At 39.0% G+C, this 24853-nt stretch overlaps 1 protein-coding gene across 1 annotated transcript in view; it reads right to left on the bottom strand.

Moving 5' to 3' along the window:
- Window positions 1–680: 680 nt before the first annotated feature.
- LOC105387047 (limbic system-associated membrane protein) overlaps window positions 681–24853 on the bottom strand; it is a 48880-nt gene continuing 24707 nt past the window's right edge. Inside the window, exons 4-7 of the mRNA XM_048628569.1 lie at window positions 12347–12557; window positions 9887–9986; window positions 3371–3528; window positions 681–975 (exon numbers count right to left, since the gene is read on the bottom strand). Coding sequence (XP_048484526.1) covers window positions 749–975; window positions 3371–3528; window positions 9887–9986; window positions 12347–12557 — 696 coding nt within the window. The 3' untranslated portion in view covers window positions 681–748. The remainder of the gene's footprint in view (window positions 976–3370; window positions 3529–9886; window positions 9987–12346; window positions 12558–24853) is intronic.

Here is a 24853-nt window from a genome sequence, read left to right as displayed (position 1 = left end):
ACGCCGTAGCAAAGTGCTACGCTAACGGCGTAGGCATTTGCTACAAAACTGATTTATGGTTATACTAATAAAATATTATGTAAGAATAAACTCACAAATGGGTAAAAATATTTCACTTATTCAGGTTTTTTTTAATGTAAATGAAAAAAATGGTGTAATCTCTGAAATTACGGAATATTGAGTCAGATAAATCCGGGAATGATTTATTTACAAAACGTATCCATTAAAATTATTATTATGTGCATAGTTAGAATTGTCTACTACATAACTAATATTTTAAAATATTTCATATTATGTTTTACAATAAAGTAACACCTATAAAATCACAAAGTTCCTTTTAACTTTCAATATAAATCGATATGATATTCAAACTATCCAATTTACTAACTAAAACAATTAAAAGCTGTATCTAACCGACAATTTCACGTCATCAAATGACATTTGGCAATCAAAGCAACTTACAGTGCCACAAACTTATCTGTTCCGGTGAGAGCGAACTGAATTGATCCATATCTCATTACTTACTTATGAATTGTATATTGTAAAAGATTAGACGGGTTTATTAACACCGTAAGAGCGAATTAACAATACGCGCCAACTTAAAATCTTATAGAATTAAGAAATATTAGAAATTTATGTGAGCTGTCACCGGAACAGATAAGTTTGTGGCACTGTACAAACAAATTGACCAAACCGACAATTGAAAAAAAAACTAATTCAATACTCGTTGCACCACTACATCACGTGGTCATCTTAGAACTACATCTAGATAACCAGTAAGATAGCTAAAACTATTGACTAACGCTGTAAAAGTGAGTAAAGTGTAGTTGATGAGTTTGAGCGGTTTTTTGACCGTCGTGGCGGTGACGAGCGTGTAAAAAGCCGCGCGGTCGACCCGCTGCGGGCTCGACCCGGAGCTCTGCATGGCGGCTGGCCGCTCGCCGCTCAGAACGTGCACGATCACTGACGCTGACTCTGTAAAGAATTGCCATGTTAAGGTGTCTGATTTATTATTTTACATCAAAAGAACAAGAGGGTTTTTAGTGTAAAATAAATGTTTAATTCAAACGAAAAAAGACCTAGATCTAAAACTAGAGAAATTTGGTTGAAAAAAGATTGGATTAAAGTATTTCATATTAATTTTATTATTTCGTACCTATCACATTTGAATAGAAAATTCGTAATCTATTTTCATTTCTACCTAAGAATCTCATTAGACTTTAATTTGCAGAAACTATGAATAATAAATGAATAACAAATCCTAAAAGTCACAAATCTTTACAAATTAAACGATACTTACGAAAGAAAACCAATTAAATGGAATTCTTTAATAAAATAAAATGTAAATTGCCAGCTTAAAATGTAAATGTTAATGAAATTGAATTTACTGTAGCCTCTGTAGCCTTCAGTGACACCGGCGCATTTGTAATGCTAAATGAGAACAATTACTTAGTTTGTTTCAGATAACTTTGTTTTTAAAAAAACTAACTGCGAGTTATTTTCTCGTTAAACAAAAGTTTTCTTGCTCTCACTAAAAAAAACGTACAGTTAATACAAAAATACGTTAATCTATTTGTGTTACTAATGATAGTAGTGACCCTGACATAGTCGAAGGTCCCGGGTTTGATTCCCGGCCGGGTCAGAGATATTTATTTAAAGACAGATTTGTACTTGGGTCTTGGATGTTAAATGTATACCTATAATATCGTCAGAGTGTGAGAGATGTCCCTTCATGTTATTGTTATTATTTTGGTTGGTTAGGGCTATTTAAAGTAAATTAATTTTAATCGCAATTTTTTGCATTTGGATTGGTGTTAATAAATACAGTTCTATAGTTGCAGAATCATTTTGTTTTGTGGGTGCTACATCCGAATCTCATTTTCATGAAAACAATAACGACAATAAAATACAATATACGATAGCTGTTCATTCGATTCCGTACATATGTGGATAACAATCGATAGTCGTGTTGATAAAATCTGTTAATGGCCCAGAATTATGTGATTACAACTGTTATTTAGTATTCCATTCATTTTGATATTTGTGTAATTGACTAGATTGATACAGATAGATTTTATCGCTTTGTTGTAATACTGCTGACCGTATCCAAGCATGGTAACAAAGGAAATGTTAGCTTGAATATTCAAGCTGAATGATTTCAATAAAACAAAGAATGCATCTAATTATATGTATTAAATGGCCAATCCTATTTTATGCCATTTTAAATTAAGAGTCTTCTCCTCCGTCTTGAATTACTAGGATATAAGGAACAAAATAAGCATATTCCGTGCAATGCGCAAAGCAATACATAACCTTATATGTGTAGGTGTAGCTGGTGCCATATTCAGCAATGACGCCGACGTCACCTAGAATTACCAGGACCCCATAAAAATCAGGAGCACAACACTCACCTGAGCTACTAGACGCACATGTAAAATTGCCCGAGTCGTGGGGCGCGGCGCGGGCTATGAGCAGCTGGCTGGTGCGAGTCTTCTGCTCCGTATGAATTACCAGGATATAAGAAACAAAAGAAGCATATTCTGTTCAATGCGCAAAGTAGTACATAACCTTATATGCGTAGGTGTAGCTGGTCCCATATTCTGCAATGACGCGGATGCCATCTAGAACTACCAGTACCCAAAAAAAATCAGCAGCATAAGTCTCACCAGAAGGGCTAGTACGGGACGCATTTAAGACGTGACAAGAGTTTTGCATCGCACTCACTCACATCGAGCAGCCTCAAGAGCGAGCGCGACGGAGAACTTTTGTCACGTCTTAATAGCGCCCTGTGCTACATGGGCTGAGCTACTAAGCTAATTACCAGGATATAAGGAACATGAGTAGCTTCTTCAAGTTACGTTTTAGATGAGCAGGTAATAGATCCAGTCATGCTGTCTTGATGCCGACGCCACCTACAAATACCAGAAATCCCATAAAAATCAGCAGCTATCTCACCTGAGCTACTAGGCGCGCAGGTATAATTGCCCGAGTCATGCGGCGCGGCGCGGGCTATGAGCAGCCGGCTGGTGCGACTCATCTGTTCAGTCTCGAATTACCGGGATATAAGAAACAAAAGAAGCATATTCTGTGCAATGCGCAAAGCAATACATGACGCCTTGTTGCTTTGACGCCGATGATACCTAGAATTCCCAGGACACTATAAAATTCATCAGCTTATGTTTCCCGAATCGTGCGGCGCGGTGCGTATGAGCATTCGGCAAGAAACAAAAGAAGCATATTCTGTGCAATGCGCAAAGCAATATATAACCGTACCTATATGCGTAGGTGTAGCTAGTCCTATATTCTGTCTTGACGCCGACGCCACCTACAACTACCAGGAACCCATAAATGTCAGCAGCACAACTCTCACCTGAGCTACTAGGCGCGCAGGTATAATTCCCCGAGTCATGCGGCGCGGCGCGGGCTATGAGCAGCCGGCTGGTGCGAGTCTTCTGCTCAGTCTCCACGCTGATGCCGCCGCGCTGAGCGTAGTTCACCACCTGGTCCCCGCGGTACCAGTAGATGAAGCTGGAAGAGAGAATGTAGATTATTAAGCGGCAAAAAGAGATTGAAAAACGCTTGATATGCGGTAAAGAGGAAAAACTGTTGCGATATGGGTGTAGAGAACAGTGTAGTGAGTTGGGTGTAGGTTTAAAGGTAAAGGTAAATGTATTAGCGCTCGATATTTGAATGTTAATGCTCAATATTTCAGGTACTGATTGTTTGTAATTTCTATGTGTATGCAATAAAGAGTTATTTATATATTAAGTTCGTCTATTTATTTTTTAGGAAACATTTTCTCACCACGGTAACAAACCCTAGTTCAGATTTAGACACTAACACAGTAGAAAGAGGAAACACTGTAAGAAGGCTAATTTTAATGGTGTAAAGTAAAGAGATACTCGATTGGGGCTAGGCAGGTGTCAAGTTCCTTTTAAGGCTATTTTTAGTCTTTGAATGTTTTATGAAGTTCATTAGCCAGTGCTTCTAGATAAAATTACAGGTTTTTAAAATTCAAGTTGAAAAGAAAATTAGACAGTGGCGGCGGTGCTGCCATCTACACTCGTATTCAGAATGATTGATGGATTTGGGCTATACTCGTAGTGGTAAGGTATTTTTTCACTGTAGGTAATAGTTAGTAGTTTAGGGGCGTTTTAGCCTACCAAAAAAAATGTAAATTCTTTGGGTTGTTTATAGCCATCTAAAAGAAATGTATATTCTTTTATTATTGTTAAAATATTTATTATGAGTACTGTACTAAAATTAGGTAGGTATTTTTTCTAAAACCTAGTATCTTATTTTATAAATATATGTACCTAATTTACACGAAATACTATAGCTACCCACCGTATTAGTATGCATCTATGAATAATCAAATAATCTCTATGTACCCACACATTTCCTTACCGTTTATTTTGCTCAACATTGATTATTAAACTTATCAAATAAATGTGGTACGAGTGAGCCATTCATTTGCTATATGTCAATGATTTCAATCTCAATTCCCAATACCCTCGCCTACTCCTAACATTCCGAACCGCCCAATCTAAAAACTTCATTCAAATTCAAATAAGGAATGGAACGTGCAAAGGGCCGTATACACCAAACACCCTATTAAGGAGCCGACCCAAATAAAAAACGACTTTATCAACGCTGCTCATACTTCGCTATCAATATTCAAATTGAAGGTCCCTCGTTGAAAGATCTCAGGCATAGGGCCCATTAAACGGTGATAGGCGAAGAATACCCCACTTAGGGGCCGCACGACCCTTTTATCTGAAAATACGCTTATCATGTTTATGTGTGAGATCCTTAAATATGTAGGTAGGCAACGGAAGCCGCTTCTGTTCACACTGGAAAACCACATGTCTTTGGTTCAAACCACATGTCTTTGAAATAAAAAGTGCTTGTAATATTGATAAGGATAATTGAAAATGAAAAAACTAAATTAAAATGTAGTTTATTGTCTGTCAAACTAACGTCTGTCGAAGTAGGTAGGTACTGTCGGTCGAAGCAATGACTTATCGATCTATGTGTTTTTGAAGTTCGCTACATGTCGAAGTAATGTCGAAATTCAACGTCCGGAACTCTGAAAAGTTAGGGGTAGTATGAGGTATTCTTAAAACGTATAGGTTACCTACGTTTTAAGTGCAAGTATCAACGTAATTTCCATATTTCTTTGTTATGATTTTCCACTTAATAGCACTTATTACATCAGTAATTATATTCATAAAGAAAAGGTTACTTGACTGACTGAGTCACTACTTTTGTAATAGTTAACCTGACCACTACTTTTTTCATTACATTTGATGTTCTTCTAAATAACATACATACATGATAGAAAGCTTGCATGAAAACTTTGATTATGAACGTTTTTACGAATCTCATTTAAGGCTTACAAACAAACAGAAATTTATACTAGGGTACCATATTAGCATAGAGAATCCTACCCAGGATAGTGTGAATAAGAACATGGGAACACACTTCGTGCTTAGACAAAGTTCCAACCTTGTGGGGAATTGCGGCTAACCAGTGGTCGCAGATTGAAAGAGCCTCTTTGCTTACATTGTAAGCCTTATTAAGAGAACCATAGAGATGTGGTGAGCCTGTTTGTTTATTCTGGTTGTCTTTACAAAGCTTTCCAGAGTCTTCAAGGCATTAACAAACTTCGCTCACAGTGTTTAGGTACAAAATTGATACTGCCGTGAATAAAGTTTGCTTCGGTATGCTGATAGGGTGACTGTGTGAAACACCAATGGGACTGAGTTGGTAAATAAATCAACAGAAATAATTGTATTTGTGAGTAAAAGGAGAATTGTTATTGAATTCAAGCGCGCATTTCAATCATCACTTATCACTCAACACAAACACTCATTATTTTCTTGTGAAACGCAAAACGACCATCAGTGGACAACAGATGTTACGTTCATTTACAGTAGAATTAAGCTAGAATGGTTTCAGAGTTATTTATATTTGTTTTTTACCTATATATCTCTTATCGACATAATAAATTATATTTTTTCGTTGCCACATCAGGTATTTTATCCAATTATGACAAATCTAATAATTATAATATACCCAGGAGTGGAATGCAAATAAAGGCATGGAACGCTCAATATGTACTAGAGTATTTCTGTGTTTTCTATTTTAGATTAACATGAGTCATACCTACACATCACGATAATATTAAATCCCATTCTAGTTCGACCTCTCAACTCTGATAAACACAACTCGCAAAATTATTTCCGCGATTACCCTCAAACAGAATATGATTCAAACCGTGTTCAAACCCGACGTTTTCAAAGTTATAAACAAAGTGAGTCGCGATTAAAAGGATTTCCGAGTTAAAGGCAATTGCGTGCGGAACGTAGACGAGTTTAAACCTTATGTACAAGTTTAAACCTTAATGAGTTCGCGTAAACTTGTGTTTCGTTGCCGTTGAACCGGCTGAGATATTACTGCTGAGCGAACCACGAACCACCATTTGTGAGCTTTAACACACTTCTGTTTCACGGCATAAAAGTTTGCGTGGGCGAATTAGCTTACTGTATACTACAGTTTAACTATTATGCGGATATTTAGAATGTATTGAGTTGTTTTAAATGTAAGTAGTGGATAATAATAGAGTCCAACAAGTTCCAAAACCAAAAAAAATATTATGGCAACACCAATAATTATTTTTTGTAATGTCTGATACAGACTAATAACACCAAAATCTCTTCTTCATAACATATAAAGAAAATAAAACAATAAACAACCGTAGCCAAGTTGTTAGTCTTGTCGGACTAATCTTAAAAACATTAATTTAACTTATTTCAAGCTTTTTTGGTGAAATTTAAATATTCTGAATCATTTTAATACTTGAAATAGCTTACCAATTTCGAATAATAGATATTTCTATTTGGTCATTTCATGCATATTATTTGGATGGAACCAATCAGGTTTTGGTATGTAGCGGGCATTCTGAAACCTGTTTTGTTTGTATCGCATTGTTTTAATTGAGTTTCAAATGAAAATTCTCTTTCAGCGAGTAGTGTTTCAGGCCGGCAAGTCGAACTGATATTGTTAACTAAATACATTTGTATTCATCTTTGTTCCGTAAAATGTGTTATTTATCTTTATTGCCCAATTAAATGCAACGCAATACGCATAATTGTACGCATCAGTGTAAAATTTAACTCGTATTTAAGTAAAGTCAAAAGTCAATATTAACTTTAAAACAAATAAATGTGACCAGTCAACGCAGGCGCCATTGCACACACAAGCCTATAAAACCGCAACATTTAAATAAAAAAACGAGATCGCTGCAGGCAACGCGAGCAAAACCAGGCGGTTCGAAATTAATAACGAAAACGTGAAAAATCTTTTTTACATTTCCATCTGACGGGCGGCGGCTCGCGGTGGGAATATGATTAAACGGGAATTAACCCGACGAGGCATTCGTCCCGCCCGCCATGGCCCAGCCGATGTCTGACATGCTACGGGGAATCATTTAAAAGCCAGCCATTTTGTAGTACAATCATTATCAGATGATGAGTGGTGAAGATAGGTAGGTCTTTTAAAAAGTGTCACAACGACTCTCTGTCCATGATTTTTTAGATCTTTAGTAAGTTAGCTATAGTAGAGCTACTATTATATACCTATAGCTATTAAAGGTTTTCTAATGTACCTACCTAACATTTTTTTATTTTCATTTTATTTGTATGTTTAGATATACTTCACAGCATCCAAATAGGTTCTTTCTTTAGAATGTACCTACCTGAGGCAATTTTTGTCAAAGGTTTCGGAACCGGGGGAAAAGTGCCAGACAGACGGGAAAAAATAGCTCTACAGGCTGTTTGCTCTTATTTTGTCGGTCAGTGTTCCAAACATCCTGTATAATGTTTCTTTTTCTCCTTTTAAGGAACCAAAAAGGGTTCGATAGTTTGCCCAGTTACTTTCATTCATGAAAATAAAATCTCATTTTTAACTCCCAATCGCCAGATGGCTGCGTCCGAAAGAAAAGTAAATAGAAAGTATATTTTACCAGGAGACCAGATGTTGCCGAGTGCACAACTTCGCTCTCAAGAACACATTTGGCACTAAAACACTTTTTATCCACTCCTTTAGTTCTGTTGTTCAGTTTGGGGTTAGGAACTTTATTTCTGAACTGCTCCGTCGATGTTTAAGTGCTTGTTTATTTATTGCACTTATTGTTGCACTGAGTTTTAAAGAGAATATTATCTATTATGTGCCGCAGTTTCAAAAAGTTATTAGGGATATATGGGGATTATAGGTAAACATAAGCATATTTTCACTATGGCTTTTTGCAATTTTCTATGAGAAAACATTAAAAACCTATTTCTAGCAGTTACCTTATTCATATTTATAAACCGCCTTACTTTTTGAAACAGCGGCTTAACATTACACCTGTGAAACTATGTTCATGATGTTAACTTGCAAAATGAATTTTATAATAATAACTTTATTTAACCATAGAAACTATAGCTTTTAATATAATTTATATCTTTACAATACAGCGTAACGATAAAGAATAAGAAGAGTGAATTGTTCGTCCATTTTTGTAACTCTCTCACGTAGCGCCCTGATGTTTGCCTCTGATGGAAATGTTCTTATTCCTTCGTATTGATTACTAACTTGGCTTCTTGGTAGGTGAGACATATCTTAATATCATTTCGAAACTTTTTTCACTGGTATTCTGTGTATCTTCTTTTTAATCAGTCTGTAGCAGTCCATTGCGGGACGTAGGCCTCTCCCAATGAACGTTACTGGATGTGATCTATCGTTTTCCGGATCTAAACATTACCTATCGCTAGTCATCATCCCATCTAGCCGGAGAGCGTCCTAAACTATGTTTGCCTAGTCGCGACCTCCACTACAGAACACTTTTCCCATCGGTTCTCGGTTCTTCGATAGATGTGACCAGCCTGCTGATACAATAACTCGGTGAGCTATGTCGGTGACTTTAGTTCTCTGTCGGATCACTTCATTGCGGATGCGGTCTTTCAGAGAGACTCCAAGCATAGCTCTTTCCATAGCTCGCTGAGTGACTTTCCGTTTGTGGACTAGTCTACTTACTGTCTATGGGCTATTTGCCTTTGCATGTGTCATTGATTGGTAAATAAAACTATTGTTTATGTGCAATAGTGTATCACACAAGGATAATACAGTATCACACGCATAGACGTACACTTGAGCTCGGCATATAGACTGGTAGGATTTGTCATAATCTCGCAGTACGCGTCGTGTGATATTTCGTACAACACAAAAATTCAACATACAAAAGCTGAGTTAACTTGTCGATTGTTACAGTACAGAGCTCAAAAGAAGGTAGGTACGTAGGTAAAATACTAAATTTACGTGAAGCAATAAACAAGTAGTCACGATAAGTACCGCTTAGTAATCCGTTATTAATACACATATCTATTTTGTAGCTAAATAAATCTGTTTAAATTTTTTAATAAAAAAAGTAATGATTTTATTATACGTAAGTATGGAAAATTTTATTTACACATAAAAAACAATCAACTAGTACCTAATTGTTGCCACATTCCGTTTTTCGTAGCACCTTGCTACGCGCTACGAGATTTTCGTAGCAATATGCTACGTCGTGTCGTAGCACTTTTAAAGTACGTAACCGTCGATCAAGAATCTGCAACACTGCCGGGTTGTATTAGCAATAAAAAAATCATGAGCAGCGTCGCTCGCCAGTCAAACATCTGTCAGATCCACAAGGTACGTCAGGTTTGACCAGCGAGCTATCCTACTTAAAGACTGTTACTTGCTAATGTTCGGTGGTGGTCTAAATAGAGGTTAGAGGCACTGGCCCCGCGGTTGCAATTGCCCCGCAGTCGCAATTGCCCCCGTTCAGTAATGTAGCTCTCACCTGGGCGGGTCGGGCGCGTGCTTGGTGAGGCAGGTCAGGTTGATGTCGGACCCGGCGCGGACGAACAGCTCCGGCCCGGACAGAATCTCCGCCTTCGACACTGCGGGACAGAACACGAGGTGAGGATAGGTGTAGAGATCATTGTTGAGGTTGAGAGTAGAGTTTTGTTGGCGATTTATATGGTCGTCTTCCTATAGTGCTAAGAGCAGCATATTTTTTGTCTCTAAAATCGAAAGTCTAAATAGCCATTCCGTGTTTGTTAAGGCAATTTGACAAATGAATAACCGCACGGCAATAATTGTGAGAAATGTAAACGTGCCATAATTTGAATGTCCTAAAACAATCATAATAAATTTAGTTTTTGAAAGAAAAACATATACATTCATCCATTCTGATAAGTATGATGAAGCCATTTCAATTACTTTTATTAAAATGATGTGGTATGCAGCATACATGTATAAAAATAAAAAAATAAGTCCATATTTATTTTATTTTTAAAACACGGTTTTGTTATGTTCAAATTATTCCGCGCTCACTTTTTAAAGTAAATTACTGTTTTTACAGACTACAGAATGCTAAAAATGTTTACGTATAAACATTTTCAGAGGAAAATGAAGGTATTTCAGGTTTTACATACCAACAAAAGGTATCTCAAAAGAATGAGCACTAGACGACGGATAAAATATAATATAAAATAAGCCGAATTTTATAAAACAAAAGTTTTTCATCCATAAACATAGGTAGTTGTTCATTTAAAAAGAAAGGTTATTACAAAAAGATGTCTAGCAAAAAAGATTTTTATAATACCTAATTTGTCCTAAATAGAGCAGCTGATACTGATGATCTATACATTTTAATTGTCTTTTTTTCAAGAGAAGGCAAAAGCATCTTTCAATCCAATGTCATACGACTCACGCTATATTTAAAAAAGTAAAGCTTCCACCTTCCAACAAAAACTCGACCCGTGCCCCAGCTGAGCAGTGAGGACGTGATGGGTTACGACGATGATGATGGCTGCCAATCGCTTACCAACTACAGTGAGTCTAAACGACAAGCTGATCTTGGGCTCGTTAGACACCTGGAACCTGTTAATTAAGACCTTACTACAGACACTTACTGCCAGTTTCTATAACTCTATCTATCCATAACTGGTAGTTACTTTTATACGATTTTGACAGATTGTAACCTTTCATTATGTCAAAATCGTATGAAAGTAACTACCAGTTATAGATAGATAGAGTTATAGAAACTGGCAGTTAGACAGTATTTAGCGCTTTCAAACAATATATGGGAGCTGGGACCACCCTCCAATAGCAGTAAGACTAACGTCGTTGGATAGGTCTTGTCAATAGGAATAACTTTTACTTTGACAGCTTTGTTGTCACAGTTGTCCGTTTAGAGATATATGACTTATAAGTTCCGATACTCGTCAGTTCATCTTACTGCTATTGGAGGCTGGACCACCCTCCAATAGCAGTAAGACTAACGTCGTTGGATAGGTCTTGTCAATAGGAATAACTTTTGCTTTGACAGCTTTGTTGTCACAGTTGTCCGTTTAGAGATATATGACTTATAAGTTCCGATACTCGTCAGTTCATCTTACTGCTATTGGAGGCTGGACCACCCTCCAATAGCAGTAAGACTAACGTCGTTGGATAGGTCTTGTCAATAGGAATAACTTTTGCTTTGACAGCTTTGTTGTCACAGTTGTCCGTTCAGAGATATATGACTTATATAAGTTACGATACTCGTCAGTTCATCTTACTGCTATTGGAGGCTGGACCACCCTCCAATAGTAGTAAGAGTCAGTTATTGTTATCCAATATGCCCAGATCTCGTCTGATAGTGTAGATAGTGTAATTATAATAATAAATAATTAAAGAATCACCAGTGCTATTATTTTTCTTCCCAAGAAAATATTTAATTAACCCCCTATCGGAATTTATATGTCATATATCTCTGAACGGACGACTGTGACAACAAAGCTGTCAAAGCAAAAGTCATTCCTATTGACAAGACCTATCCAACGACGTTAGTCTTACTGCTATTGGAGGGTAGTCCAGCCTCCAATAGCAGTAAGATGAACTGACGAGTATCGGAACTTATAAGTCATATATCTCTGAACGGACAACTGTGACAACAAAGCTGTCAAAGCAAAAGTCATTCCTATTGACAAGACCTATCCAACGACGTTAGTCTTACTGCTATTGGAGGGTGGTCCAGCCTCCAATAGCAGTAAGATGAACTGACGAGTATCGGAACTTATAAGTCATATATCTCTGAACGGACAACTGTGACAACAAAGCTGTCATAGCAAAAGTTATTCCTATTCACAAGACCTATCCAACGATGTTAGTCTTAATGCTATTGGAGGGTGGTCCCAATCTGCCCATTGTCATTTTAAAAACTCAATAAACAGTTTTGAACCTTTTTTGTTGTACAGTATAGCTTAAAACTTACCAACAACAGTGAGTCTAAACGACAGGCTGATCTTGGGCTCAGTCGACACTTGACACTCGTAGGCTCCAGAGTCTCTGGGCTGGGCGGGGGACACCCTCAGGGTCCACTCGTCCGACCCGTCAGCGTGGAGCGCCGCGAAGCGAGCGTCGCTGCTGTAGGTGTGGACCCCGACTGTCAGGATGTGCAGGTCGCGCTTGCGGATCCAGGATACCTGGGGGAGAGGGGTGGGTTGTTAGAATAGAATAGAATAAATCTTTATTCAAGAAAAACAACTTATGATAAGTACATACATCCCACAAAACCAAATGTTGTTTTACTGTTGTATAAAGTCAGTAAGAAATAAATGTTTATTTACAATTTAGATGTCAGTAAGTACCTATGTCAAATTAAATGACAATGAAGATGGGAGTAGGGAGTGTGTTTGATGGAATAATGTAGCATATTCGGTATGTCACAGCATTCAGGGTCGATGCGCTCTACTACATTTTATAAAACTGTAGTGTAGGTAGGTTAAGTATAAATACATGTGGGTAGGTTGTTGACGCCCGGACATTAAACGTGTACAACATACTCAGTGGTTTTAATTACTAAAAGTGCAAATAACACAATAATTGGCGACGAATCTGAACTCACGTGAACTGTTTACTATTTTCTGCATAAATTGGTGTGTGAAAAGTAAAATATAATAAAAAACCATAATGTGTTCGAGTAGTGCAAATGGAATGTTCGGGGGTAACCTCACTTTTGACCATCGGATACAAGAATGGGGCATCTTTAAAAGTAGATTTAACCAGTTTTGCTTGGCTAATGATATTAATGAAGATACTGATAAGGCTGGATTAAAACGAAGAGCCCTATTGCTAACGTCCATGGCAGAAGAAACATACCGCGTCGTAAGAGACTTGGCCTCTCCTACAAGCTTGGAAGATCAAGAGTATACCACATTGTTGACGCTATTGGAAAAACATTTTGTTCTGAAGAAAAGCAGTTTTGCCGAAAGGTACAACTTTTACAAAGCAGAACAACGGGCGGGCGAGGAGTTGGCTGAGTGGGCGGCGCGAGTGCGCAGTCTGGCGCAGCACTGCGGCTTCGGGGCGGAGCTGCAGACGGCGCTGCGGGACCGGTTCGTGCTGGGTCTCGAAAACGTGAAGGAGAAAGAGAAGCTGTTCTCCGAGAGCATCAGCAGCCTGACGTTCGACCGCGCGCTGGAGCTGGCGGCGAGCGTGCGGTGCGCGCGCCTGGCGCTGGGCGGCGCCCGGCAGGAGCCCGCGCCGCAGCTGTACGCGCTGCGCCCGGGGGCACCGCGCGCCGCCGCCGCCGCCGCCGCCGGGGCATCTCAGAGTGATAGTGCTCGTTGTGAAGTGTGTGGCTATAAGAGCCATTCTAAAGATCAGTGCCGGTTTGTGAATTTAACGTGCAAAAACTGTCATAAAAGGGGACACCTAAAACGTATGTGCAAACTTCGAGTTAAAAGTAACAACTTCATGGAAACTGTAGACGGCGACATTGTTGAAGGTAACGTAGAATACGATTTATTTCATATTAAATGTAATAATGGCGAGCCTATGCGACAAGTCGTAACGATTGTCGATCAAAATATTATGTGTGAGATTGATAGCGGGAGTGCAGTTTCCGTTTTACCTGAATCGATTTATCAATCACATTTTAAAAATAATCACAAGTTAAAAAGTTGTCAGGTAGTGTTAAATTGCTATAATGGATCTAAGATAACACCAGTAGGTTGTTTACAGTTACCAGTAACCTATGACAATCGCACTAAGCCAATTACGGTATTTGTTATTTCAACTCGAACAAAACAACCGGTTTTATTAGGACGGGACTTTATTAGTGTGTTCGATTTACAGTTATGTAATGTAGATTGCAACGATATACAACAAGAAGATGACTACGCTACGTTCTTAAAAACGAAATACTCAAAATTGTTTTCCGATGAATTGGGGATGTTTAACAAGCATACTATTCAAATAAAAGTAAAACCCGACGCCCAGTTCAAATTTTTCAAACCACGACCCGTACCTTTAGCTCTTAAGGCGAAAGTGGAAGATGAGTTGAAGCGTTTAGGCGACCTAGGCATATTAGAAAAAGTCGAACATTCGGAAGTAGCCACGCCTATAGTTCCGGTATTACGTCCCGACGGTAACGTACGCATTTGTGGGGATTTCTCGGTGACATTAAACAAAATGTTATATATGGATGATTACCCTTTACCGCGAATCGACGACTTATTTTCAAAATTGCATGGAGGGGAGCAATTTTCAAAATTAGATTTATCCAGGGCATATAACCAATTAGTTTTAGACGAATCTAAACATTTGACATGTATAAACACACACAAGGGTTTATATCGCTATAATAGATTGGTATTTGGTTTACGAAATGCCCCCTTCATTTTTCAGAAAACAATGGAAAATTTATTAGGTGACATAGATGGCATTTGTATATTTTTAGACGATATACTGTGCACTGGAGAAAATCGTAAAATACATTCGGAGAGGTTGGAAATGGTTTTGAAAAGACTAGAAGATGCAGGGTTGCGTCTAAAACCAGATAAGTGCGAGTTATTTAAAGATTCGGTTGAGTACTTAGGGTTTGTCATCGATAAACACGGGTTGCATAAGTCCGATAAGAAAGTAGAAGCAATTATTCAGTGTAAATGCCCGAGCAATGTAAGTGAGCTAAAATCGTTCCTCGGTATGGTGAATTATTACAGGTGCTTTGTGCCGAACACATCGAGTGTATTAAGTCCCCTTCATTTATTGTTACAAAAAGGTGTAAAATGGGAATGGGGGGAGGAGCAGAATAAAGCGTTCTGTAAAATAAAAAGTGAATTGGCTTCGGAGCGGGTATTAGCCCATTACAACCCGGCGTACGAGACGATAGTGACGTCAGACGCGGGCCCGTCGGGGCTGGGTGCCGTGCTGGCGCAGCGGCAGCCCGACGGCTCCGAGCGAGTCATCGCGTACGCATCGCGCTCCTTAGGCAAAGCGGAGTGTAATTACGCACAAATTCAAAAGGAGGCCACTTCTATTGTGTTCGCTATAAAGAAGTTTCATCATTACCTTTACGGCCGGTCAACACCATTTACTTTAAGAACGGACCATAAGCCTCTTTTGACAATATTTGGCAGCAAAAAGGGTGTGCCAGAGTTGGCAGCTAACCGGCTTCAAAGATATGCCTTATTTTTAACAGCATACAATTTTAAAATAGAATATGTGAAAAGTGAAAACAATGTTGCCGACTTCTTATCACGAGCAATTAGCAATCACTCGGAATCTAGCACGAACACAAAGGATAGCACTTTATATATAAATTTTATAACAGATGCTATGTTAAAACCGGTTACAATGCGAGACATTCAATTAGAAACCGCGAAAGACACAGAACTCACAAAGGTTATCGGATTCATAAAAAATGGTTGGCCGAAAAAGAGTAATGATGAAACGATGAAACCTTATTTTTTGTGTAGATTGCAGTTGTCCTTAGAAAACGGATGCATATTACGGGGTCATAAACTGGTGATCCCTGTAAAGTTTCGAGAACAATTGTTAGATGAGCTACACAGCTCACACTTTGGAGTTGTAAAAACTAAATCGGAAGCTAGGTCCCGGATGTGGTGGCCCGACATCGACCGCCACATCGAGGAGAAGGTCGGCTCGTGCGGCGCGTGCGCAGCGCTGAGGCCCGCGCCGCCGCGCGCGCCGCTCGCGCCCTGGCCCTACCCCGCCAAACCGTGGCAGCGAATGCATCTAGATATGTTTACATTGTACAACAAACAATTTTTGGTTGCAATAGATGCACATACGAAGTGGGTCGAGTGTTATTTAATGGAAAAAACGGATAGTAAAAGCGTTTTAGATAAATTATCTGAAATATTTTGTAGGTATGGCTTGGTGCGAACTTTGGTTACAGACAACGGTTCAAATTTTGTATCGATAGAATTTGAAGATTTTTGTAATAAAAATGGCATTCAGCATTTAACAAGTGCCCCTTACCACCCGGCTTCAAATGGTCAAGCGGAAATTACTGTTAAGTCTGTTAAGAAAGCATTAAAAATTATTGTAAAACCAACGGACAACCAAAACATGACGCAAAAGATTATAAACAAGTACTTGTTCGATTACAGAAACTCGGTACACTGTACTACGGGATTTTCACCGGCTCAGCTCATGATTGGTCGTCCGCTGCGATGTCGTTTCGACTTGTTGCGTGACAATACTGGCGAGCCTTCCACAATGTCGCTGTCCACACAGGCTAAACAAAATGTTTCTTGTCAACAGATCTTACAAACTAAACAATATGGTGGACGACGTCTAATCCAATTCAGTGTAGGGGACGCTGTACTGGTAAAACATGTTTATAATAATGGAAACAAAAGTGTGTGGAAAAACGGTACAATTAAAAGTAAAATAGGTACCACAGTTTATATGGTATTTATTCAGGTATGATTTAGGTGTAACGGTAAAAAAACATGTTGATCAGCTGTTAATGTATAGAGGTTGTAAACAAACAGATGATTGTAGTTATGACTCATTAACTTTTTATGATAGTAATGTACCGAGTGCCGAGTCACCACGCGACGAATTATCATCATCATCATCATCAGGTGCTGACAGTATCTCTGTAGCAGAGGGGGAGGAGAATGTTGCAATTCCAACTGACCAGGCTACTCCTGATGACGAGCCATTTGAGGACTGCTCCTCCGATAATGATGGTGCTGTTACTGAGGGCGAACAGGCACAAGGCAATGTAGGAAATAGTTATCCAGTCCGTGCCACAAGAAATGTTAATCCTAGATATAAGTTTTGATTATGTTTCATAATTTAATTAGTTTTATACTATTGGTGGAGGGATTGTAGTGTAGGTAGGTTAAGTATATAACGAAGCAGGAGGGGTCCCGAGCGTTCGTTATCATCATCATCAGACATGGCACGTGGTATACGAGTAGGTGGACACATAAAACACAGCGGTAGTTCACAATTAAGATTTAATCAAAATCACAATTAACAAAACATCAAAGTGAAATCAACTTAACGGCACACATCAACTAAACTAACACTTCACATGTACAGCACTTCACCAATACCACACTTTCCAAGAAACGCACGATCAGTTCCCAACACGTCTACTCGGTAGCTTGCCTCCAGCACAAAGTGAGGGACCCACCGTCCCGGTCTTCATAAGGTAAACGGTTGGACTCTGACAAAGCGCGCCAACGGCACACTTCGCGTCTCTTCCGGTGTGATGTCGGTAAAGCAGGTCGTTTCCACGATTACTAGGTATCATGACATGAACAATCTAACATCTAGTACAATGACATTCGCAGCAACTAGATATCATGACAGTTTCACGACATCCGCCACAACCAGGTATCATGACAGTACCATGACATCGACCACTAGTATCATGTCATCTCCGACACGGCCATCCTGCTAGCACACGTCCTCGTGTGTTGAATCTGCAACAAAACATACACCAACAGTTTTGGTCCGACTCGGCCATATCCTGACCATCATTTTTATAAGGCACTCTTAAATTTCTACCTCTGTAGGGTAACCAAACTCTATCTCATAATTCATCCATTACTTTACTGATTACTGAATACGACAAAACAATTAAATCAATAACATCAACAATAAGGAGCAAGTAAAGCCATGTACCATTACTCTCAAATTATCCCCTTTGATCTCAACAAAAACCACAATATCTCGCGACTGTCTTGACTGACTTGAGTGCTTTGAGTATTCATCTGTCTACAACAGTATCTGCCGCGATTTACATCGCTCATATCTCTAAGATTCCTCATTAACCATCTTATGCATCAGTCATGGAGCCACCACTGATCTCTACTAGACCACCGGCCATCATGCACCGACTACACGCTCACCACGACGTCCGTCAACGCCACACGCTTCGCACCCGCACCGTATAGAACCATTATCTGGGTAACCAACCACGATTACGGGCTGCGACAACGTACTATAGCTACTACTGCAGTAACCATGGTTTACTTGACCTACCGAACGGCCCATACAGTATTACTCAAAATTCAACAATGTTTCTGCTTCACCAACTTAATTCATTGATCATTAATTTACATCAACTCTGGTACATAACCCACTGACCTCTTCATTGTATTTGTACTAACAAATCTGCAATAAATCTTTAAAAACTCTACCATCTGTTTCATTAATTTTAAAATCGTAATCTTATTTGAACCGCTCAGTCTGTTTTACCCTAATTCCAATAAAATAACCATCTGATATCACTCATGTGGCAATTTTACACTCCATTAAATTTACTATGTACTAAGTTATTAGCCTGTCACCTCTTTTATCATTGCAATGTATTTTGTGTGAGGGTAAACACAAAACAGACTTTAGAAACAGCATAGTCAAATAACTTCCCTTGTAAAATCTCAAACGTACTCATCACACATAGTTAATCCATTGTAATTGTAACCAATTAATTACCACAAGTACTTCCAATTTCCTAAGTTTTCAAGATAATTTTATCGTTTACTATTAATCCATGTTCTGCTCCATCATGATGAATATAGGTGGTAGTTAGCCACAGTCATCGTAAAAAGTAGTAACTTATTAGAAACTAATTCGGGTAATCATCGACCAATAAACAAAACAATACAACCTTGTATTCCAATGTCTCGCCCGATGACTCCGTGCAGAGAAATGACTTTACAAGTTGTTCTCTGTCCACATGACGTGCTGTCGTCGACTCGGACATTCTGGCATGCACACATTGTATCCACGTGTGATAACTTTATCTGTAACAATAAAGAAGCAGCACAGTATTTTCTTTATAACTCGGCCTATTCTGACCAAAAAGTATATTTTTCTCATTACAAATCTTCCATGGTCTAACTATTATCGCATTTCTAACCAAACAACTTCTAAAACTCTGTTAAAACTAGAAGGTACTTACATCGACAGTACTATGCGGTACTATGAGTCTATGACTACAACGTTATTTAAAAGCCATTAAAATAAAAATCTGAATTGAATCCTGTCTTCATGCAGTCGCACCTCACCTCGCTCACAATAAAATCATCCCTGTGACTTACAAATCATAACGAATCATCTCTGTGACCCATAGTTTAATATCATCCCTGTGATATGAAATAAACATCAGTCAACCCTGTGACTTTACTAAGATTAATATCATCCCAGTGATATTCAACCGTCATCAGTCATCCCTGTGACTCCATTTGTCATCCCAGTGACTCCACTTGTCATCCCTGTGACCACACTTGTCATCCCTGTGACCCTTCTTCGATTAATATCATCCCTGTGATATTCAACCGTCATTAGTCATCCCTGTGACTACACTTGTCATCCCTGTGACCACACTTGTCATCCCTGTGACCCTTCTTCGATTAATATCATCCCTGTGATATTCAATCGTCATTAGTCATCCCTGTGACTACACTTGTCATCCCTGTGACCACTCTTATCATCAGACATATCTGTCTACCCATGTAAGTTATGCAAAAGCGATTGAAGTGAGGTACAGAAACAATAAAGCCAGGGTATCAATAGCAGAAATCTATATCGTTAGTTAAATCTGTAATATTTGGAATCCTTCAGAATATACATACTAGCACACTTTAGACAATTTCTTTCCTGCAGCTTATAATATGACACAGTCTCCCTATTATTCTACTTAACGGTGGCGTTTTATTTACCCACCATAAAACTCAATTGAGTTAGCTATTACTCAATTAACTGAGAATCGAACTCAGTCGCTGAAACTGAAACCAATCCACTATACTAGAGTTAACATAACTGCCAGTAGCAATTACATCGTTCATATGATCTAGCAATGAAACTTCCATTTAATCATCTGAATCAAAATTCATAGAATCAAAAACGATGCTCACACGGTTATTGTGCTGTCCTGGGGTCAGTGTGATGCAAGCTGCACGTGTGTATCCATCCAGTGTGCAGGGTCGGCTGCCGGCGCGGCCTGGACGAGCCACGTGTCTCGACGTTCCACGCTTGGACCACACAACAGGCTTGTGCGCAGGCTGCTGGCTGCTCGGTCCCGGCGCGCTGCTCATCGCTTGCGGGGCTGCCCTATGGCTTATGACCCAAGTCACTGCAACTGTAACACTTTAAAGGATGTTGAATGAATAGTTTTACACTTTTCGGGTCTGGGGATTCACTGTTATTTTGTACACTGTATGATTTCCGCTTTAAATAAGAAAAGCCTTCGAGTCTAAGCTAATGACGTGACTGCATTCCATTTGTAAAAGCAAGGCGTTGAAGCCTGGGGTCAAATTGCACTATGTGGGCAAGCACTATGGAAACTGCTACATTATTTAATTTTGTTCCACACTGATGTTATTTAATTTTCTGATTAGGGAACTGATTAATTGACTGGCATAGCTAGATAGGCATTCATTCTTCTCAGGTTTACTGATTAGCAAATTAGTCACGGAAGCTGCCGTTATTTCCACACAAGCAAATCTACCATTGACACCACTTTAAACTGGGGCCAAGTAATATCATGAAACGATACTTGCAAAATCCAAGTGAATGCCTTGAGTGCTCGGCTAAGAGCGACCACGAGCTCTCCTCCACGCAGGCCCTGCAGCGGCTGCTCGGCGCGGCGCGCGGCGCGCGGCACACGGCTCGGCGCACGGCACACGGCTCGGCCGCGGCACACGGCTCGGCGCGCGTCCAGCTCCACCACGTCGGGGTTGAACCTCGGCAGGGTTACGCCAACACGAGAGGCAGGCGACTTCGTCTCGTTCATGGCTGCCATACCTCAATTTCGAATTACGAAAAGTAACCGCCATCTTGAGGCGTTGTCTTCACCACCGTTATGTATCCCATTTACTCGCTAGTATCCCACTTCTGATAACGAAGCAGGAGGGGTCCCGAGCGTTCGTTATCATCATCATCAGACATGGCACGTGGTATACGAGTAGGTGGACACATAAAACACAGCGGTAGTTCACAATTAAGATTTAATCAAAATCACAATTAACAAAACATCAAAGTGAAATCAACTTAACGGCACACATCAACTAAACTAACACTTCACATGTACAGCACTTCACCAATACCACACTTTCCAAGAAACGCACGATCAGTTCCCAACACGTCTACTCGGTAGCTTGCCTCCAGCACAAAGTGAGGGACCCACCGTCCCGGTCTTCATAAGGTAAACGGTTGGACTCTGACAAAGCGCGCCAACGGCACACTTCGCGTCTCTTCCGGTGTGATGTCGGTAAAGCAGGTCGTTTCCACGATTACTAGGTATCATGACATGAACAATCTAACATCTAGTACAATGACATTCGCAGCAACTAGATATCATGACAGTTTCACGACATCCGCCACAACCAGGTATCATGACAGTACCATGACATCGACCACTAGTATCATGTCATCTCCGACATATAAATACATGTGGGTAGGTTGTTGACGCCCGGACATTAAACGTGTACAACATACTCAGTGGTTTTAATTACTAAAAGTGCAAATAACACAATAAAAACCTATCAAACACTATATTTGAAAAAAAAAACAACTTCTCCTAAAAGTTAAATTTCATCAAACATAGGTAAACCCAGCTCAGTAGTGTATCATGTTAATATTATCTTACACGGCATTTAATAAAAACATTGCTCAAATGAGATTTTAAGTGATACGAGATCATTGCTCACGCATTATAATTAGATTTCTGATAAGTAGATACTATCTAACCCTCAGTGATGCAATAACTACGCTCCACAAACTAACTTCTATACCTGGACCTCTGTCATGCGATATAATACTCCATCCTTGACCCTACGGTTACTGATTTAAGGTCGCATTTTGTGAACGCACAGATTTCCAACTCATAAAATTTTAGAAGCCATGTGCTTACAACTAACTTTATGATACGGAACAAGCTATAACTAATGAAGATATAACAGTATTCCCAACGCAAACAAGAGGTCTGCATTAAACCCCTCTAAGTGGCATAACATGCTCGCAGAATGGACGGCGAGCGCTGTAAAACTTTCCTCAGTTTTTCCCCCAAAGCCCTATATTTGTATCCCCACAATACCCAGGCTTATAAAAGTTCCGTCAAAGATTTAAAACCGCGCTAGATGCGACAGTGGTGATAGTTCGAAAACTGCGCCAGCCCGCGGCAAAGTTTAGTGGGTCAAGCGCAGATCAGCTGCAAGATTATACGGAGCGCGGTCGAACCGGGACAAATGGTGTCTTCATACACAATATGAACAAAACGTTCATGCAGAAAGTTAGCCCGCGGTTTCCTGTACCTACGTTCGGTAGGTTATTTAAAGTTAGTCCAGGATTGAAATAGTATGAAAATTCTCATGCGTCGCCTGATGGCCATCAGTCTAAGGTCGTTTTTAATTATTTGTTGAGTTGAGTTTGTTTGCATGTATAGGTTGGTAGGTACTTATTAATTTTTCATAATTTGAATGAAGGTACCAAAATGTGAAGATTATTCGGAAATATTGTATTTTATTTATTGTAATGTTATCTATCTATTGGTGTTACATAGCAAAACAATAAATAACTGCAATAATGTGTAAGTAATTTTACACGCATTCATTATCTATAAGTAGCCAACCCTGTCGCCAATTCTACACGACATATTTCACACTCCTTGTGAAACTCGTAAAAGACATTTCGCCCCCACTTCGTTCCGCACTAAGATCCGGCTTCAAATACTAAAGTGAATCAGAAGCAACGCAATCACTAAAGCGAATGACTCAGCCTCTTCACTCGCAATTTGGCTCCGATTCACTCGCGATCGAATCGGAAACCACATAAAAGATGGCCAGCACGTGAAATAGTGCTGGCTGGGAAAGCATTGGCACTTACTTTAAAAAAAAACCTTTTAGTCGGCAGCTTCTAAAGATTAGATTAACAATATACGAACAAGATAGTGTGCCACATACAGAAATAAAACTAAAATATAAATTACCGCATTTTATTTACTGTCTAACGGTTTCAATTTCAACCTAATGACAACCATTGTACCATTGAATGAAGTCACAAATATTTAAACCGAACTTATCAACAATAAGTGGTAGAATTGTGGTGTCATTTGTTGAGACTTTTCTTTTGCACTCACACTCCATCTAGTTCGTCTATTGTAAATCTAAGTGGCCGGGTGTCCGCGGTTCCGTCAGACGGTTCAATGGGAAGGTGGAAATGTCGGGAGCACTTATTGATTTCACCTGATGGCTCTGTAGTTTAGTTTTGGATTCCGTGCCTCAAAGGAAGAAAGGGAGCCTTTTATTTTTCAATGTAGGTTCTATACCTACCGGTGTTGTATTTATGTTTGCCAAAATAAAGCTTTCACCACGCACACATCGTGGTGGTTCCTATAGTTTTGTAAAGGCTTAAATTGAACTATATTGATAAATAAATTAACACTGTGTTCACAATTATATTAATAATATCTTCTGAACTATCAAACATTATTTTGAATGTAAATCGAAGTTAAAATAACGATGAATAGATCACGTAAAAATGATGTTAAATAACTGTGAAAAGACTGTACAGCAGTACAGCATATATACTCAAATCTGTACAGCATGGTGAGTATATTGTAGACTGTACTCTGTGTCAGTGTCAATATTCAAATAAGCTACAATTTGATATGAAAACAACCAAAGAGTGTTTGCTTTCAGCTCTGATAACAATATAAAGAGCAAGGATAATATTTTCTCGAGAGCAACTGCGTTATTTTCATCACAAAGACTATGACATTAGCTCGTTCTAGGAAAGCAAATTCAGCTATAAAGTCCACTAAAGAGAAATAAGATGGGAAATAAGGCAGAATAGAGGTAGTAATCCATTAACGGGATATAAGGACAGGGCTCACAAATTATCGTATTTTTTACAAACTGACTTTGATCAGTAGTGATTCATAGCATGATTAACATGAACTTTTGTTTATGGCTGCAATACAAATTAAACGTAAAAGTCATAGGTATTTTCTAATAAAAATCGGTTAAGTGCGAGTCGGCTTCACGCACGAAGGGTTCCGTACTATTACTCTATAGATATTCCGCAAATATTTTTGGCAACAAACATACATTTTTTTTAAAGGAATATTCCATAGCCGCATTTCGCCGCAGTAAGTATGTTCATAGTTAATTTGATCGCACCGCGACTGAGATAATACAACATCCCATAGTTAAGTACTTGCTAACCTAATATAATAATTGCTCTTCCCTAGTTGCGATGGTAATAAGTAGAAAGGAAGAGTGTTTTTCTTATTTTTATCAAATAAAAATACCAACGAGTGTGTAATTCTTTTGGATTGAATCGATAACTTTTGATGCCTTGTAAAGTTGCTGGGAAGCAGCCTGTTTGTAACATTATAATTATAAAGTAGTAGAAAGGAATTATTAATATCTGCAGTTAGCTGAAGCAAACATAAGCGTGGCTTAGATGTTATTTTCACCATGGCATAGTAGATAAACCGACAGATACA

Source organism: Plutella xylostella, chromosome 21, assembly GCF_932276165.1.
Source record: "Plutella xylostella chromosome 21, ilPluXylo3.1, whole genome shotgun sequence".
In the NCBI taxonomy this organism is placed as follows: Eukaryota; Metazoa; Arthropoda; class Insecta; order Lepidoptera; family Plutellidae; genus Plutella; species Plutella xylostella.
This window is presented reverse-complemented; position numbering and strand designations above follow the sequence as displayed.